The sequence below is a fragment of the Fusarium oxysporum genome, chromosome III (genome assembly GCF_013085055.1).
Source record: "Fusarium oxysporum Fo47 chromosome III, complete sequence".
Classification (NCBI taxonomy): domain Eukaryota; kingdom Fungi; phylum Ascomycota; class Sordariomycetes; order Hypocreales; family Nectriaceae; genus Fusarium; species Fusarium oxysporum.
Window position 1 is genome coordinate 3,083,966 of NC_072842.1, and position 18,963 is coordinate 3,102,928.

An 18,963-nucleotide genomic window follows, 5' to 3' on the forward strand; every position below is an offset into this window, starting at 1 on the left:
GAAGGGGCATGGTGTCTTTCCTTGACTGCAAACAAGAAGATCTGGGCCCTGGAATCAGGAACGACCGTGCTAATTGGTTCTGCTACAGTATTGAGGCTACCTAGGGACACCCGATTCTTTCTCAAGAGCCATGTACTTTTGACTTAGCCCGAAGCAATAACAAGCAGGAAGCGGGCTTTCATCTAGACACAATAAGGAGCAAGGTCTAAGAGGTGTGGGAAGCTTCTGCATCCTTTCCGCAGACTGCCGCTCTTCACGTTATCGAGACAGTCATCTTTCGCTCGAGTTCTCCTCCTAGAACCGTTGCTGTCCAGGGATGCCATTCGAGGCAAACAAGGCAGGTGACTTCTGATCTCATAGTAGACAGCACTTTCCAAGTTCGAAGACGTTGCAACTTCCCCTTAACCTGCGTTCCGGAAAGTCTCCAAGCCGAACCTTCCTTCCCTTCCACTCTGCCATCAGCCGGCTGTTATCCATGAGAAGCAACAAGGAGTCGATCCTGCATCATCAGTCCAAGAGTTCAGCTTCTACTGTTATAAGCCGCAATCATGGCTCGAAGCAGGAAGTCCACAAAGCCACCACTGGTAAGCAACTTCCCTTCGTATTTACGTTAGCTACTTGTCTTCCCTTGTTCTTGATCACAGACTTTGCCTTATCTTCACTTGCACAAGACCTGCTCTTTTCGACCCAGAACTTGATTCCATCTCCATCTCAACGCATTGCACTCACTATTGCCCTCGTTTTGACTTGTCTGTCAGCCCTTTACCATTCGTTCTAAGACAAGGAGAAGAACGCTCTACAAGCCGTTTTATACGCCATTGATAGCTCCCTTGGTACCGCAGCCCAATCAATTTGTTGACAATCCGCCCTTAGTCGTTACTGAATAAGGGATTACTGACCATTCCGTTGTGGCTTAGGTCATGGCTACTACAGCGATACCAGGGGACAATACAGCCAGCTCTATCAGTCGACATATCCCACTCTTTTGTTCCGTGTGTCCTGAGAATCCTCGTTTTTCGGATGTCTCACATCTTCTTACTCATATCGCTTCGAAAGGACACCTTCATCACGAAACCCAAACGAAGCTCAAGGCTCACCAAGATACCACCGCTGCGGTCAAACTTCAACGTTACGAGGAGTAGTACTCCCAAAATGGCATCGAGGCACTGTTGGTTGATAGAATGAGAGCAAAGCAGTTGAAGGAAGAGGCTCGTAGCCGGCGTAATCAAGGAAATCATTTCGCCTCTGCCAAGGTAGTGATATCTCCTTCTGGTGGTTGTTACTATTTCTGACAGTCGAAAGCAAAACAAGCGGAAGATTAAACAGGGGACATCAATGAGCCCCGCCATCAAGCTCGAAGGAGACGAACTTCTAGACGATTTCCCAATCTTCCCGGGCTTCTTTGACCATGACCAAGATCACGATGTTCAAGAAGAATTCTCTCTGGGAACCGACTCAATGTCGCTAAAGGGCCAAGTGTGGCCAGGAATGGGGAAAATGGATCTTGCCGACGACGAGATGAGGCGAACTCGGAACCAAAAGAAGCCCAAGTCCGTGATCGACAGAATGAAGAGGGCTTCAGAGCGTATCGAACCTACCCAATTCATCATGACATCTGAACTAGAAGTTGAAAGGACGAAGGACGTGTATGATGATGCTTCCTCTCCTGCTCCTGGCCAGGAAGAATCAGTATGTGTCATGAGAGCAAGTCCCTTCCAAATGCTAACATTGTCAGACACCACCACGAAAAGCTCCAAAAACGAAGCGCAAAAAGGCCACACCTCTTGCTGAAATCTCGGCCAACGCTCCCAAGCAACGCCGTAGTACTGCTCGTGGCCCGAAATCTGGCACGGGAAAGGAGACAAACCCCACAAAGAAAAAAAGTCGCGAGAAAGAACCCAAGACATATCCTCCACCAGAAAAACCGCAAGATATCCACGATGTTTTCCGTGATGAAAAGGACCGGCCTGGTGGGTATTGTGCGAACTGAAAAAGAGGAAAATCGCTAATACTAAATGAAAGCTTCCATCAGTGAACCTCCACTTCCTGCCACTCGGAATGATAGAAGGTGAGATTTTGTGCCGCTTCTGTACCAAAAGCTGACACCGAAACTAGATTCGACCTTCGCACGAAGCATGGAGCTCGAAGCATTGACAACTTTCTTCATCCAAATCTTGTTTCTCCCACGCCGCATCCGAGAGATCTAGCACCACGACAACTTCTAGGCCGAGAAACATCTAACACACTTCGACCTGAATCATTCCCTCCAGGTAAGTTTGAGGAACATTTGAGCCGTCATTATTCACGACTGGATTCTGGAATTGGACTTACACACAAACAGGCACATTCAGTCACGTAGAAGCTTCGTATGCTTTGAAAGACGCTACGATCTACAATGCTTCGTCACGCCTTCCATTCGTCCCTCCAAATTTCGACCAGTATCGAGGACTTGGTCCAGATCAGTTTCGATTGGCCGCAGACTATGGATTCCAGCTGAAAAATGAAGACTACACGGGATCAATCACGGGAGATACAACACAAGGGACAAACAACAGTCCTTTCATGGGGGTACCTGGAACCAACCCTCTTTTTTCCCATGACAGGCCATTCTTGAATCCTTACAGCCAAGCTACACCGAATGCAACATTCTCTCCATTGTCATTTTCCTCTATCAACCGACAGCAAGACCACTTACACAATGACACAGGAATGAAACCACCCCAGGCACAAATTTGTGAGCCAAATGAGAACAACGGTGGCCTTGGAGAGGAGCAAGAGCTAAGCATGAATGTACCCTGGAACCTGCATGGTACAGAAAATGACCTGGACTTTTCCCACGGCCTTGCAGTGGACGACTCACAAATGTGACTGACAAGATGAGCACCGAAGAAGGCAAGACATGTGCCTCGTGGACCTGCAGGCACCCAAGACACAAACGAGAATCACAAGATCCACAAGCATAAATGGAGTTCGCCAGTCTTCCAGATCATGGCGAGTCATGTTAGATCGTTGCTCTCAACCCTCATGACAGCCACCGAGGTAAGCATTTGGCTGACAGCCATCATCGTCCTGACTAAAAGAAAATTCTAACTCTCCCAGATGATACGAACATGCTGTACATATTACATACGACTCCCTACGCCTATTTCTACCGACTTGCGTTTTTGACATTCTATTATTCTTTTTGAACTTTTAACAAAATGGTACCGGGTGGGGAAACAATTAGGAGTTTCGATTAACTTGGGACAATGTTTAACGGCGCTTAGATGATCAGTATGGGGAATTTGGGGCTTCAAGGAGGCATATAAAATGGTGTCATGAGAAAAGAATAACTAGGTGGACTTTGGTGTCCGGGGGAGACGGACATATCATTTGACATTGGAGTTACGGGGTTTCAAGACATAAGACATTGTAAGCATCTTATGGGAAATTAGTCATTCTGACATTGGGTTTTTATTTCTTTCTTCTATCGAATTCCCGAAACAGTACGTAGTATAGTTGTGATGTTATTTACAATTGTTCAATGCCCGATACCAGCTGGTCAAGTTGATCCGGCCCGTTATGTATTACGTCTGACAAGGCACGGCAAACACCCCTGAAGCGACGAATCTTCATTTCTTGCTCCATTTGCCCCGACTTCAGAGCAGCAACATCAATGACCTTCTTGGGAATACGAGCGAGCCTCGCAACGTTCAAGCCATAAGATCGATGAGCAACACCTTCGCCAACTTCGTACAAGAACGTGACCTGTTCCTCGCCATCCTCTCCCTTCTCTGCCTTGAATTTCATGTGAACGTTCTTGACACCATCTAGACCTTCAGCTACCCGCGCTAGATTTTGATAGTGCGTGATGAAGAGTGTTAGACAGCGGGTTTCAGTGACGACATGCTGCAGCACAGCCTGAGCGATGGCGGCGCCATCGTGAGTACTGGTTCCGCGGCCTAGCTCGTCGAGAATGACCAGACTTCGGGGGCCGGCCGATCGAAGGATACGGGCTGTTTCAGAGACCTCAACCATGAATGTAGATTCACCGGCGAAGAGATTGTCGCGAGCCCCCGTACGTGTATGAATAGCATCACAGAGGGTGAGAGACAAGGCATCGGCTGGGACATAAGAGCCCACTTGAGAAAGGAGAACTATAAGGGCAAGGGCGCGGACGAAAGAAGACTTACCGCCCATGTTGGGGCCAGTTATGAGATGAGCGAGAGGTGAAGGATGCATGAGGCTGGTAGAGAAGGGTATGTAGCCGCCGTCAAGAGTATGCTCAGCAATAGCGTGACGACCGTTAGTAATAGAGATAGTTGGGTCGGCGGTTGATGGGAGAAATGAGGGTCGAGAGTAGCCTGGCTGAGCGGCAACTTTAGAAAGTGAGAGAATGCAATCGAGGGTCGCGAGAGCAGATACGGCATCGCGAAGAGGCTGGTAGTCTGCAGAAATGGAGGCGAGCAGATCTGTGAAGGCCTTGTCACAGGCGGCAGCTAAGGCCTCGCGGTGTTGGTCGCGTTCCGTGATGAGGCGAAGTACCTCGGGTGTGTGAAAGCGTGAGAGTTTCTTGGTTCCAGAAATCTTGGCCCAAGAAGCAGGGACGTTTTTGATATCTGTGTTGGGCACCTCAATAAGATATTCGATGCCAGCAACAGTGACATAATCGACAGTCTTCTTCTTAATCTTTTCAGCGGCGACAGCACGGTGACCATCTAGCTCGTGCTCAACATGAGCGATACCAAGTTGATGATCTTGCATATCTTCTGTCTGAAATTCATCACGGAAAAAGCCATATTTGTCATCCTTCTGGGCTGCGACAAGGTTAATGCGCTCGAGATAGGACACAACTGTGTCAAGAATTTGTGGAAGTGCACAGACAGCATCGTTTAGGAGAGAGGAAGAGAAGGGGGCGTCAGAAGGACTCTTGACGGTTGAGTAGTAACTCGCAACCCTTTGGAGGGCCTGAAGCACTGAGAAGAGTTCTGGACGTGTGCATTTGCCGTAATAGATGCGGATAAGACTGCGTTCAAGATCGGTTTTGGTGTTGGCCAAAAGTGACTCAAGCTGGGATACAGGAACGGTTGATTGCTTCTCGAGAAGCTCCTCAACGGCGTTGAGACGGGCCTCGAGAAGTTGTTGATCGAGCAGGGGACGTCCTACCCATTTTCGGAGTAGGCGATGTCCTGGGCGCGTGAGTGTCTTGTTGAGCGCCCAGAACAGACTGCCCTTTTCGGAGTGATCTGTAGAATTACGGTACACTTCAAGGCTTTCGAGGGTCGTACCATTGATTAGCATATGTGAGCGTGTGCTGAAGCTCTGGAAGTACTTTGTAAGGTCAAAGATGTGCTCGAGACCGTATTCTTGGAGATGGTTAATCATAGCCGAGAGGCAGATGGTGACAGACTCGGGAAGTTTCAAGACTTTGTCGAGAAGGGCGGCAGCAGTTTCGTCTTGGGCATTATCTTTGAGCTTGTCCGCGTAGAATTGAGTGACGTGGGAGTACGCCTCAGCCGCTATAGTCTTACTCTTGGGAACGCGCTCGACTCGACTCCGGTCACCAAAAACATTCGTGCTGGTGCCTGATAAGTGCTGCACGAGTTTATCGGTACCCTTGGTTAAACCCCCCACGATCAAGAACTCGCAGGGGGAGATGTGCAAGAGCCGCGTTTCAATCTCACTCCGCATGAAACCGTCCTCGAAGTTGTCGTATATGATGTCTCCGGTTGCTGGCTGTACGGCAATGATGCCAACATCAACTTTCTCATCAGTGCCCCATCCCTTGGCCTTGGATTCCGTTAAACATAATAGATAACCGCCCGAGGGGGCTCCCGAACCACCGCTCTGGTCGAGCTCACCATTCTCATCGATGTATGTACCTTTTGTGTAGAGATTGGTGAGCTTGCGGACAAATGGGGTGTTGCGGTTGTCTCCAGCCTTCTTCAATGCTGCAGTCTCGATTTGACGAACGACACCGACTTTGTGTCCGGCAGCTACCAGGCGCTTTGCATGTACCGGAAGACGGTGCACCGGGATACTCGCCGAGGCAAAGCGATCTAAATGAGCCTCTGATGGGTCTGTACAGGTTAGAATTATGCGCTCAGAGCTGCAGGAATGATAACTTACGCTCATCATAACGCATCTTGCCTGGAATGCAGACTATACTCAGCTCCTTGGCCGCTATACGAGCATCCTCGCCAAAGAATCGAAATTTATAACCCACCTCCATGATGAGGATTGTGTCCATGTGTTTTCTTTTGATGTCAAGGAACTGGATCTCCATAGGGGTGAGTTTGCCTGTCTTGGAACCCTTCTTCTTCGTCTTTGCAGGGGCTGGAGCATCCTCTTCATCAGCGTCGGCATCTTCATCTTCACCCGCCGGTGCAGCATCTTGGAGATTGCGACGCCATACGAGTGCATCTGGGTGGCCGAGTTTCTTGACGAATCTTTTATGTAGCTCCTGGTGTTGTCGCCTCTCTTCTGCATCTTCATCCTCATTCTGGATCGATTCCGTGTTCTTGTCACCATCTTGGGTGGTCGGTGCACTGGAGCCGTCATATCGGTATCTTTCTGTCCGTGTCCCTACGGTCTCTTGATCGCCAGCTTTCGATCTGGAGAAAAATGTACTTGTGTCTTCATTGGCGGGAGTGTCATTAACTCTAGCTCTTTTCAGAGTCTTTCCAGGCTTCTCATTCTCCTTTCCCGCATCATCTAAAGCTCGTTTCCTCGAGGGCGACTCGTTATCTTTGCTGGATGACTGTGGCTGCGATTGCGGCTGCGACTTGGCTGCTTGTGCTCGGCTTTGCTTCTCAAAGACTGCTGCCAAGCCATTGACGGTTTTTGGTGTGAAAAATGAAGTCAGTGACTGTTGTTTCTTCTCGGTCGATTTCGGAGTGGGAGCCATGTTGGAGATCAGGACTTGGAGGTGTTGCAAATGGCATTAGCTATAGGGGGCATTCACATTTGATACCCTTAATCTAGTCCCTGGAATTTCGAGGTGGTGACGTTGGAGAAAGCGCGTCTTAGAAGTTGAGACGCGTTGAGTGGCTGACCGACCCACATTTCTTTAATTCTAATTCTTGAACTGGTACTCCGTAGCGATAGGTACACCTTAAGGTAACATGGACCCATCCATACTCCCAACCTACTTAGTGTTGACTTCGATCTGAACTTTGCTTGACCGAAATATGTTAATGAGGCAGAGAAAACACCTATTATGAACTTTGATCCTGATTTAACGTAGGCAGCAAATTATTGTAGCAATTCAATCACGAGAGACATGCTAAGTGCTTCCCAGTAAACCCCTTACAATACCTACGCCTACAAGATGAAGCACTACAGACATGAATGGATAGGTTATTAAGAAGTAATCACTTGCATATCTGCATCCTTTATACAGCATTCCTGCACTCCACTCGACAACGATCAGCTAAACCCGGGCAATAAGAGCCTAGGCCACTAGTTGATCAGGGTCTATTAACATGAGCCTTATAAAAGTCATGATGTGTGTCTGTCAAATATTTGACTTGGTTAGGGCTATTGTTGTTGATATTTGGAGTTCCAATGACTCAACTTACCTTCGCGCCAGCCATTTACTTCGTTTTGTTCTAATACTGTACGTGTTAGTTATCACAGAATTGAGGGACCTCGCCAAAACTCACAATCTCGTTATCACATAATTCTTTGATGTGCCGCTTGAAATTCAATACGGTTAGTGGTCACATGCATTTCTTGGCTTCAAAGACGGGCGCTTGCATCGAGGCTATGTTGCTACCCATGATGAGCTCCAGAGCTCTCATGATCCATGATTTTACCCCAAATGCCCCACCCTCCCGTTATTCTTTGGCCCCCAAGCCCTGCAAGGCTCTTCCCGAGGCCCCGCTTTTGATGGCTTCCAAGCTTTAGCTCGAGCTCTCGGGCGCTTACAGCTTGTTCGGGGGAACCAATCAGAGTTTGTCATCGTTCATGGTGTCTTTTGAAACACAGGCTCTGAGTTTGAGATTATCTGAGCTCGATATTTTTCTTGTGAGAGTGACGCATTTCATGCCCCTGAAGCTGTTGCCGCCGGACAAGAAAGATGTTTCTTGTTGGTTTAACTCGGGCGGTTACATCCATTATACTCGGGAGAACAGCACCTACCTGTTATTTATGATGGGAATAGCAAGACACAAGCTTTCCGTACCAGGACTTGATAGGTACTGCATGTAGGGTATACCTAATTCTCAATGAAGTAACGACGTTTCAATCATAGGTACCTTGGCTTGGGTGCTAGAAAACCCCTGCACTTATAAGCTCCCTCTAGTTCCCTACGATTGAAGGCCACGCCACGCCACCTCACTTCGTTTTAACGAGCTGCCTCCCAGCTGCTGTATTGCTATTGGAAGCTCCCCATGATCTGTATGATCCAGCAGGCCACGGCGCTTGAGCAGAAGAGACCCTCTTCCCCTCTTGATTGTCCTTTCCCCCTTTTCTCTTTTAATTTTTTTTTCTTTCATGCGCTTTTGTTCTTTACAAAGTATTCCCCTGAATTTTTTTATCACTTTTTCACTCTTCTGAAACCAACATCAGAGTTTTGTACCTGACGCGGCCGTTTCTGCGACCTACCTACTTTCCTGGGACCCCTCAATCAGGTACAAACAAGCACAACCAACGCCACGGGAGACGGAAGGCACTAACTACTAATCTAGGTACCTACCTACCTTACCTGTACGCACAAGCCCACGTCACTTCAGCCGATACAGCCCAAACAGTCGAACCCCGCTCAACCAACAACTCAAACAAGATAAACCCAGAGGGCATATCACCCAAGAGCTTTCTTGACCTCTCAAGTTTGTACTTGTTGATCAAGAACAGGCCAGCTACCGCGGCCTCCTTTGCGCCTCGTCATCTGCGTCATCAAGCTCAAACAGGACGTTCTGTTGCTCGCTCAGTTACCCCGCCATCATTGGGGAACTCCCATATCGCATACTGTCGCACATTTCACTTCCGTATCTTCCGTCGCCTATTAGAGGCGCCATCGTATCTCAAGATGGAGCGTAGTCGTGGCGTTCCGGATGAGGAGATGTTTCTCAGCAAGCCCGCCCCTGAAGACTGCGACAGCCCTACCGTTGAACCTTTGCGCATATTCAAACCTCAGAGCCCCCAACCCGCAAAAGATGGCAGATCCTCTGCTTTCCGATATCCTGCGCCTCCTTCGTCCACATCTCCCGCCTCTAAGCACTCATTTCCTCTTCCTCCTGGCGCCTCCAGCTCTGCGGCTCCCTTGCCGTTCCCGGACGACGACGACATTCGCAAACCAACTCCTGCGAAGCCCTTCGGCTCCGCATACAACGACACCAGCCCTCGACTAGAAACTAGCCCACCAGGAAAGAAACCTGGTCTCGCTGAGCGAAGAGGGGCTGCTCCAAAACCTATCAGCTCTCCCACAAGTCCTGACGCCGACACCGATCTTTTTCAACGTCCTCTGGCCGATAGCCACCGCCCTGGCTCCTCTAACAACAATTATCCCAGCTATCAAAAAACGTACTATCCGCCACCTGGTGTTGCGTCTGGCTCATCAAGCAATGCACCAGCTCAGCCTGCCGCTGTCCAACAACTCAAGATGAACGACCAAGGAGTAAATCGCTTTGCTTCAACTGCCTCAACTTCAACGACCCGTGCAAGCCGTGGCTCGCCTCCCCCTCCTGAAACCCCGATTGTGGAGCCCGGACAGGCGCCGGCTGATGCTATTGAGGCCCGTTATGCCGCCGCTGGTATCTCCGGAACTGCTACCCTTAACAGCCTGGGCGCCCCCAGTGCGGCCGCTTCCCAGAGGCTCGCGCAGTATGGAAACCAACCTCCTCCTCAACGACCATGGACACCCACCGAGACCCCAGACCAAGCGCCATCCGGTCCTCCGACTGTGTACCAGGGCATGAATGCTATTTCGAGTCCGGCACAGTCACATCAGTCGTTTAGTCCTCCCCCACAACCCGAACAGCAACAACAACAAAAGCCACAGCCACAAGGGCAAGGACAGGGTCAGGCGCAAGTCAGTGTGTTGGAGCAAGACTTCCAACGTATGAACACCAACTCGCCCCCTCCTGCATACTCGAGTCTCAACCCTGGTGGAAACTCGTCCTATCCCAACGAGAAGCAACGGCCCCAGCAAGCCGGCTCAAGTTCTGCCGCTGCTCAGCCTCAACAGCAGGCGACTACATCGACAGCGCCAACGAAGGCCGCCGCGGTAGCTGCAGCCTCAACTGTTGCTGGTGGACTTGCTTCGCCTGCTCTTCAGCACCCAGGCCATCCTGCGTTTGCCAACGACCCTCACCCTGCGTTTGCGAATGAACCGCACCCTGAGCAGAATGGGCAACCGTCTCAGCAGCAAGTCGTTGCCCCTGCCCAGACCTTTGAAACCCAGAACCCAGCCTCACCTCCACCCCTGCCTGAGGGATGGATCGCCCATTTGGATCAAAATTCCGGACAATACTACTATATTCATCTGGCATCCCAAGCTACGCAGTGGGAGTTCCCCAAGGGACCAAATCCCATATCTCACGAACAAGCTCCTCTCTCGCCAACCGCTTCGACTTATGGAAACCCTTTGGCATCGCCAATGTTTGGCAAGCAAGCCATGGCCTCTCCGATGTTCCCACCGCATACCCCTGGCTATGCTGAGAGTATCATGAGTGTAGCGGCTTCAGCGACACCCACAGCCGCCGGATTTACTGGTCCTCCACCAAGCGCGGGTGTTGATATGTACAGAATTCAACCTACGAATGGCGTTTACTTTGGCCCCTATCTACGATATGTTAACATGGATATCGAGAAGGGCCTTTGGCTGGGTAGTATTCTGATTGTGACAGATGCTCCTCAACCACCCACAATCCATATTCACCTGAGCCACGACCTGGCACCCAATCCACGACAAGCCGAGCCTCGCCCAATTTTTACACACCAAAGATGGAAGTTTTATAAATATGATTTAGAACTGCCCATGTCTGAGGCTGGTACTGAGCGTTGGACATATGCAGTTACCTCTCACCTTGGCTGCACACGCTATGAATTCGTCGTGGCTGGGCGTCAAGAGACTAGCTGGCGCTTTATTGCACACTCCGGCAACGACTTCGCTGCAGGCACTTCACAGAACGAGCGAGCTAAGCTTGGCGGGGTTGGATTCATGTGGAAGGACGTCCTCCAGAAGAATGTCGATTGTGGTGGCTTTCATGTTCAGTTAGGGTTGGGAGACCAGATCTACGGTGATCGTTTGTGGAAAGAAGTCCCTCTCCTCAAGCAGTGGCTTGCCATGAGCGGACGTGACAACAAGAAGAACGTCCAGTGGACAGCGCGGCATGAAGAGGATGTCGCACACGCATACTTCCACTACTACACCAGCCACTTTGATCAACCATTCCTTCGTGAGGCCTTTGCGCAAATTCCCCACGTCCTGCAGATTGACGACCACGATATGTAAGTGCACTGTTATCATTCAGTTTGTTACATGTACTGACGCGAATAGTTTTGATGGATATGGCTCATACCCAGACTATATGCAATCTTCACCCATGTTCAAGAACATTGGACGAATTGCGACAGAGATGTACCTGTTGTTTCAGCACCATACCACTGTCGAGATGCTACGGAACGTCAGCACCGATCACGACATATTCACCATCACTGGAACTGGTTGGCATTTCGTGAAGTACCTCGGACCGGCTGTGGTGGTTGTTGGCCCTGACTGCCGATCCGAGCGTACCCAAGCCCAAGTAATGGCAGGCCCGACATACCAAGGGATTTTCCCCAAAGTTGCTACACTTCCTCCAAGCGTGCAGCATTGTATCTGGATGATCTCGGTACCACTTGTGTATCCACGCCTGGACACTGTGGAGAGCCTTGCCAACACAATGGCTGCAGGCAAAAAGGCAGTCAACACAACCTACAACATTCTGGGTAAGGTCACGAGCTCCGTTGCAGGCGTAGTCGGCGGTAAAGATGTGGTTGCACAAGGCTTCTCGCAGGTGAAGAAGGCTGTCGGAAAAACTGGTCTCATGGGTAATGTCTTGAACCAGTTTGGCGAGCTTGACATTCAAGAAGTGCTCAAGGATATGTGGACTCACGACACTAAGGACCTAGAGAGAACCTACTTAATCCGAACTCTGCAAGGCATTGCACAACAGAAGGGAATCAGAATGACCTTCCTCTCTGGAGGTAAGTCAACAATCACATATCAGTTTTTGAGTTTCTCATGCTAACATTACTGCAGACGTCAATGCCTCAGGAGCTGGGTTGGTTCACGACCCCACACACCCTGGTGATCACAAGACCATGTACCAGATCATCTCATCCCCTATCGTCGCGGCACCTCAGAGCAACTATGTGCTCAAGATGCTGCACAACCAAAAGACGCTTTACGTACCTCAGAATGGCAAGAAGTCAACGCACGAGGTGTCAGACACAAAAGAAGATATGATGGAGATCTTCCATTCTGATGCCAGTGGTGCCGCAAGAGAGCTCAAAAAGCTTATGGGTCGTCGAAACTACGTCGCCTTTGTTTCATACGACCAAGACGCAGCGGCAGCAGTGCCCCAGACACCGTTCAGCCCTAACCCCAGCCTGAACGGCTCGCAACAGGGCCTGTCTAAGGTGAGCCTGGCCGTCGACTTTGTTGTTCAGGGTGACGGAGCGTTCACGGCACCAACTAAATATGGTCCTGTCATCATCCCTCATTTGGAATATGGACGATGAATCAGTTGGGTGTAGTTAGATTCTTAGGTAAGGGCACTGATTGGATTTTGCCATTTATATTGCACATATAGCGTTTCTACGATATTACGAAGACATATATACATCTAAGATACCTTGTTGATTGTCAGTTTGTCGAGCTTAGCAGCATTATACGGGTATGAGACGGATCAATTTTAAACATATTTGGGAGGATATTCATGAAAACATTGCATCTTTCTTGGCCTCGTTTCTATTGTGTATATATGCTTTTGAATCTCATTCCAACGCCCAAATATGTATTTAGAGATCGAAGAGTTCCTTGAGGATACGCATGGTGTCCTCAGGTCCGGTGACGGAGTGGCCAGTTGTCCTAGAGTCGGTGTAAATCTCGTAGTCGTTGCCGCCCTCGAATGTCTTGTCGCCAAAGAAGTGAATGGTCTTGTAGGCGATACCGTCAGGCTTCTTGGCCTCGTTCTCAAGGTGCTGGAGGCAGTAAGTCTTATCCCACCCGGTGGGGAACACATCGAAGGAGATCTGGCCACCAATGGAGAAGCTTTTCAGAGAATATCAGAAACCAGAGCATGTCATGGCGGATTAGGGTTCATAACGTACGTGAGGCCGAGATGGCCGAATCGCTCCTTGAGAACAGCGACAAACTTCTCCCGGACCTTCGCGTCCTTGTCGAACGCCTCAAAGTCGTTCCGCTCCTGAGTGCTGGCGTTACGACCGACGGGGCTAATGTTTATCATCCCATTGCGGAATTCAATGAACGTGCCGCGCTTGACGGGGATGTCGAGATCAGCAACATAGTGGAGGACGAAGTTGGCAAGCTCCTTGTACTGCTCCTCGCCAATGAACTTGATGAACGAGTTCGACTCGAGGGGCTCGCCGAGCTTGAAGGCAGTCAAGCCGTTCTCGGAGAAGCAGAAGTCAAAGAGGGCGGTGACGGGCTGTCCGGCGGGCTTGCCCAGCTGCTCCTGTTGCTTGGCGAAGTCCGAGCCACCAACATATCCGATAGCGCACTTTGAGCGAAGTTTCTGAAGGATATCGAGGATCTCGGGCGAGGCGTCCTGTATGGGTTAGCGACTGGAAGGGATTCAGAACAGGGTGTTTGAGCATACCAGGCGCGCGGGTGTGAGTGTGCCGTCAACGTCGAAGAGGCAGATGGTGTCCTTGAGAGGACGCTCCTGGAGAGGAGTGTACGACGGGGGGGATGCGAGAGCCATTGTGAATGTTGCTGTGGTTTGGAAAAGAGAGAACGGAGAATGTACGATACAGGAATAAGGTGAGATAGGGGAGCTCCTTGGTGTTGAGGGGGGGACTTGATACTACCTACCTAAACAAATGGGAGAAGGTGGGGCAGGGATGGGGAGCTAGGTACTACAGAGCATGTACGATGAAATTCAATGCGGGGCAGACTTGACGACGAACTGCACCTCAGGTAACACAGGTATCTTCGCCCAAGGCACTTCGAGGAGCCCAAGGTGCTGCTCTTCGTGGTTCAAAAAAGCTTGCTTGTAATATAGATCTTGGCAGAGCCGTTAAAATAATAATACAGGGCCAACAGTCGATGTATCTGACCCTCAAAAACCTACAGTCACAAAGAGGTGAATTGCTGTGGTTTCTCGAAGATCTTCTATCCCTTGGGCCACGTTTACCGCTAAAGATCCAGGGGTTGGTCCACTGTTGACATCCAACCATGGATGCAATTGGGATTAAAGGCAACACTCTCCGAGGTCCATGATAGATGATTGATGATGGTTGCAACCACCACCGAACTTCTGAGAAGTAACAAAAATACATGGAAGATTGGCCACGTCTTGTTTTGAATGCTCTGGACTGACAACTCGTTGCTGCTGTACCTTAGTTTTCCTCTTCTTGTTACCCCTCTAATAACCCCTCGTACGCTACGGAGTACCCCTCCACCAAAAGATCTTCACAAGCGCAAGGAAACTTTTTAGTGGGCCACCTCTTCCGCCTAGTCTCACCGCTAAATAGCTCGCAGCAACCAGTGGGCCCCTCAGTCGAGGTGAGCTCGGTGAACGAGTGAACAAGGATTAATGGTCAATACCTGATGGATATCCATATATACACTTTTATCAGCCAAGACTTCTCAAAGCAGCTCTCGTTCGTAAAAATGTAAAGTCATGTTATTGCTTGGTCTAAATAGTCGCTCAAAGAATGTATGAATAAGACAAAACCGCCTTTATAAACCCAGCCAAGTTCATGGCAGGCTATGCCATTTCACCCCAAGCTCCAGTGAGCTCGACGATCACGTTTACGATTGTACTCACTGCCCAGAGAGTGATCAGTCCCCATCCAATCTTGCGACTCAAGATCCATTTGTTCATGGGCACAACAATAAGCAAGCCCACGAGCGTGACAAGTAGTGTGATAGCTGAGATCATCAGCGTCCCACCGACTTGGATGCGGTAAGGCTTGTACTTGATGGGATGGCTGGGGTTCTTGCGGTGCTTCTTGTTTGCCTTCTGGATTGTCATCATCGCACCGCCGATACCAATGCCCAGAAGGATGTTCAGCATAGGGCCACCGAAACAAGCAGATCTAGATAACATATTAGCCCAAGTGCTCCGAGGAAGCCCTCCTGTACTTACAAAGCCATAACGGGATACCCAAGCCGTGCTACTGTAATATCAGCGACTAGATCCCCCACACTGTTGCCAGCAGCAAATATGGTGAGACCTAATAGCGCTTCCGAGATGTTCAAAATGACACCGACTGTCTTGAGAACCCCTACAACCTCGCCTGCGATCGTTGAGATCCAAGCAATACTAATAATGAATCCCATGAAGCAAAGCATGTAATGATAACGAGGCGGTCTGTCCTCTGACGTGAAGACGACCAAGACACCGAGAAGAATGAGAGATGCAAGGAGTGTGTACAACACCATGCGGATCAAAGCTTTATGAGGGCTCTCCCAGTCCTCCAAGGTATTGGCCCACAAGACCAGGACAGCAAACTGGGGACCAGTAAAGAGTTGTAGCGCCACGAGCCATCGGTTCCAGCCTGTGCAGTCATTCTTGACACTGCTGGAGGAATGGAAATCTGAAGCTGGCTTTGCCACTATGGCCGGTGGACCCAGAGAGAACTGCGAGGCGGCCAGAGTCTCTCCATCTGCAGCATGTGCTGTGGAAGGTGTTGTCGCAAGGCCAACGTGACTGTTGCCACGGCTTGTGATAGTGTGTCTACGATAGCGCTCCCATTCCGACTCTCCTTCTGGCTCAATCGCCGAGTGCTCAATTGATATGGGCGGAGCCATGTGCCCAACAACTTGATGATCGTGATGGTAATGATCGGTGTGGTCGTTGAGTGCCTCGAGGATAGATGATTCGCCGTCTGTGGTTTCTGAGTCTACGACGGGCAAAGTCACCACCAAAAGAAAGATACTTGGGACAGAGATGGCACTGACAAACTTGTCCCATGCCGTCTTCTCTTTCCAGCCTTGCAATGTAGGGAACAAGGTTGCCCACAAGACATGGGGAGCTGGTAGCACGGCATAGGGCCACCATCTAACAGGACGTGATGGTGTATCGACTGTCAGTTGCAAGTCGGCAAAGGGTGTCTCACGGCTTGCTGGGCCCGGTGCAACGGTACTGGGTGATACTCCTCCTGGCGACACGAACTCAATTGGGTCATTCTGGTAATTGGGCGTAAGCAGTGCTGGCGAATCGCTGTACACGGGGAAAGGCGTGCTAGGCGAGGAGCGGTCGCTGTAACTGCTACGGCGGCTGGAAGGTATTTGCAGGCGAAGCTCGGGAGTCAGCAGCTGTCCTTTCTGGCCTTCTGAAGGAGCATCGTGGGTCGTCCCACTAGGTCCGACTGGAGGCGCTGCCAAGTTTCCTCCTACAGTGTAGGATGGGCTGGGGCTTGATGCCCTTGTTCCACTGGCTGTTGAGCCAGGAACGGACAAGGTCGGTTCGGAACCGTTGCGGCGTGGAATATGTAAATCCGGGTGAGCAGGCACACCGACTGGGACGTCTCCAGAAGAGAGTGCTCTGTTCCTTATGGGCGCGTGCTCGCCCGTGTTTGGGTCCAACTGACCATCAGACCGAGCGGATTCTGCGATTGTTGCGGTGGTCTGCCTGCGCCTGTGCACATGATAATCCGAGTAGCTTCTTCCTGGGATCGTGGACAGCTGTAAATTACCCTCGCGTTGTAGCTGCGCCAAAGCAGACCGAAATTCCAGTGCACCTACAAGACTAGGTCGGATGGGCGTCATTGTGTTTCGTCTAACTCCACGGCCTCGTAGAACTCGCATGCTGCTGGCAACCTCGGCTGCAACCATGCGGTCATGGTCTTCACTAGACGTGTCGCTTTCAGCTCGCTGAGGCGTACCGTCAACCTCGATCCTGGGTCCGGCTTCAAGGAGCGAGATATCAGGCGGCGTAGCGTGCGCAGTGCCAGGGCCCGAGCCAACATCATCTGGGTCGTCTCTATATGGCTCGCCGGCCAACTCGTCCCCCGAGTGACCTAGGGCTGCATACACATGGCTGCGCGCTTCGCCTTCTCTGCGTTGTCTAGCTTTGCGTCTCGTGGAGTACCAGTGCCATGTTACAACAGTAACGACATACACTCCATAGTACCCTATCATCACCCAACACTCCCACAAGTGCAGGTGGCCATCAGCTAGGAAGATCATGGTGAAGACGACCGCAAGAATGAAGAAGCAAATATCGCGTGTGTATGATTTCCGATCGACACGGAACTCCCTCACCAATGCCATAGAACCAGCAACGACACCTGTGATAAAGCTTGCCGCGCCGATAAGCTCTCCAACGGCCATACTGGCGCTATTAGAGCCCATGGCTGCAAAAGTGCTGAACACATCGGGAGACCCGTTGCCAAAGGCGAGAAATGTGACGCCTGCCAAACTCTCGCTAAGGCCAAGGACTGTCGCTATCGTGCTTAGGTTGACACTGAAGAAATCACTTGCAGCGATGCCGATGGTGGTGAAGAGGAGGCCCAGCCAAAGCACGAGAGCTGTGAATGCGATGGGTCTTACATTGCCGAAAGAGCAATAATACAGTTCAATATAGTGTATGAGCCCGGCATCATCATCGCTGCAGTATTTGCGCACAAAGGCGCATTTGTCCTCGGCGTCATGGACTTGATTGCACTCGGGTGTTTCGACCGTAGAGAAACTGCGCTTGAAGAGCAGATCGGGATCTGTCACGCGATTTGAGACGGACTGCGCGAAAGTCGTATGCGACAGAAACGAATATGCAGTCAAGACTGATAGAAGGAGGATCGTAGTATAGAAAGGACGAGACTGTAAGCGGCTGCCTCTGGGGAACCGTTTGGGAGTCGCATTGGGACCTTTGGTAGTCTCGCTGATGGGGCAGAGAAGCCCACGGGGGGTGGTATTCGTCATGTTGGAATTGGTATCGTCATGTCATGAAGTAGCTTCTCTGGATGCCATTATGATCTTTAAAAAAAAACAATGACCAAGAACGGGTCTTATGAAGCTTGAGAATATAAATTGAGATGCGATTCAGTGAGGGGAGTAGGAAAGATGCAGAGGGAATGTTTGGAGAACAAGACTTGGATTCAGTGCTAGATAAGGTAAGGTTTAAAGGTTTAAAGTATCCGTCGTAACTTTACGTTACATGCTCCCAAGTCCATGGTATGCCCCATTCCCACGTTAACTTAACCGAGGGGGGAATCGTGGATCGGTGATCGAGAATCTTAATATCCCCCATTATGCATCGACTTTCCCTTTTGAAGCATGCAGAAATCCAGTTTCCTGCATTTTAGCGTCTCTTTGCGACGGGTTTGTTACAACCTAGTTTGGTGATGGTGACGAAGACGAAGGGAGGCCGCCTGTTGTTCAAAGATAGACACAACCTAGACATACCACAGAGTGCTTGCCGCAGTTAGTGTATGAGTGAGGTGTGGCTACCTTATTAGCTCCAAGTTTGGCAGGAGCCACCAAGACACAGCTGATCCAGTTCAGAGCTCCCAGTGACAGACTGATCGTTAAGATGAGTTCCTTGGTCGATACAGTACACCGACTTCTCTGCCACTCGTATAACGTCTGTTGGTTAAGCTTCTCATCTTCAACGTGCTTGCTTTAGGTTGCGCCACGTGCTTACTGGAAACTTGGTGATCAGACGGGATAAAGGTGCATGGGCAGGGGTAACTTACCATTGGGTTGTTTGGACTGTTCCTGCCTTGGCAGCGTCCCGTGTCGGTGATGTTCCGTTTCAGACGGAGAGTACCTCCGTACCTTAGAGGGACTCACTGTGGCTATAATCT

The 18,963-nt window shown here is 50.3% G+C and overlaps 5 protein-coding genes across 5 annotated transcripts; 2 read left to right on the forward strand and 3 right to left on the reverse strand.

The window, feature by feature from the left end:
• Positions 1 to 1,335: 1,335 nt before the first annotated feature.
• FOBCDRAFT_290379 (uncharacterized protein) lies at positions 1,336 to 2,868 on the forward strand (the record flags this gene model as incomplete). Its single annotated transcript, XM_031176803.3, has 5 exons — positions 1,336 to 1,689; positions 1,736 to 1,970; positions 2,023 to 2,068; positions 2,116 to 2,270; positions 2,342 to 2,868. The coding sequence occupies 5 exons, from the start codon at positions 1,336 to 1,338 to the stop codon at positions 2,866 to 2,868; spliced, it is 1,317 nt and encodes a 438-aa protein (XP_031047936.3).
• Positions 2,869 to 3,510: 642 nt separating this feature from the next.
• On the reverse strand, positions 3,511 to 6,886 carry FOBCDRAFT_290380 (muts domain V-domain-containing protein; the record flags this gene model as incomplete). Its single annotated transcript, XM_031176804.2, has 2 exons — positions 3,511 to 6,059; positions 6,109 to 6,886. The coding sequence occupies 2 exons, from the start codon at positions 6,884 to 6,886 to the stop codon at positions 3,511 to 3,513; spliced, it is 3,327 nt and encodes a 1,108-aa protein (XP_031047937.2).
• A 2,034-nt stretch (positions 6,887 to 8,920) lies between these two features.
• Positions 8,921 to 12,795, forward strand: FOBCDRAFT_290388 (uncharacterized protein). The gene is made up of 3 exons (XM_054703855.2): positions 8,921 to 11,433; positions 11,483 to 12,171; positions 12,227 to 12,795. The coding sequence occupies exons 1-3, from the start codon at positions 9,011 to 9,013 to the stop codon at positions 12,706 to 12,708; spliced, it is 3,594 nt and encodes a 1,197-aa protein (XP_054559830.1). The 5' UTR covers positions 8,921 to 9,010; the 3' UTR covers positions 12,709 to 12,795.
• A 52-nt stretch (positions 12,796 to 12,847) lies between these two features.
• Positions 12,848 to 14,003, reverse strand: FOBCDRAFT_23897 (eukaryotic phosphomannomutase). Its single transcript, XM_031176807.3, has 3 exons — positions 13,809 to 14,003; positions 13,300 to 13,757; positions 12,848 to 13,240 (listed from the first exon to the last, which is right to left on the reverse strand). The coding sequence occupies exons 1-3, from the start codon at positions 13,911 to 13,913 to the stop codon at positions 12,988 to 12,990; spliced, it is 816 nt and encodes a 271-aa protein (XP_031047940.2). The 5' UTR covers positions 13,914 to 14,003; the 3' UTR covers positions 12,848 to 12,987.
• Positions 14,004 to 14,815: 812 nt separating this feature from the next.
• On the reverse strand, positions 14,816 to 18,259 carry FOBCDRAFT_317209 (Sodium/calcium exchanger protein-domain-containing protein). Its single transcript, XM_031176808.3, has 2 exons — positions 15,303 to 18,259; positions 14,816 to 15,252 (listed from the first exon to the last, which is right to left on the reverse strand). Exons 1-2 carry the CDS (start codon positions 18,077 to 18,079, stop codon positions 14,922 to 14,924), a joined length of 3,108 nt encoding a protein of 1,035 aa, XP_031047941.2. The 5' UTR covers positions 18,080 to 18,259; the 3' UTR covers positions 14,816 to 14,921.
• Between the last annotated feature and the right edge of the window lie 704 nt (positions 18,260 to 18,963).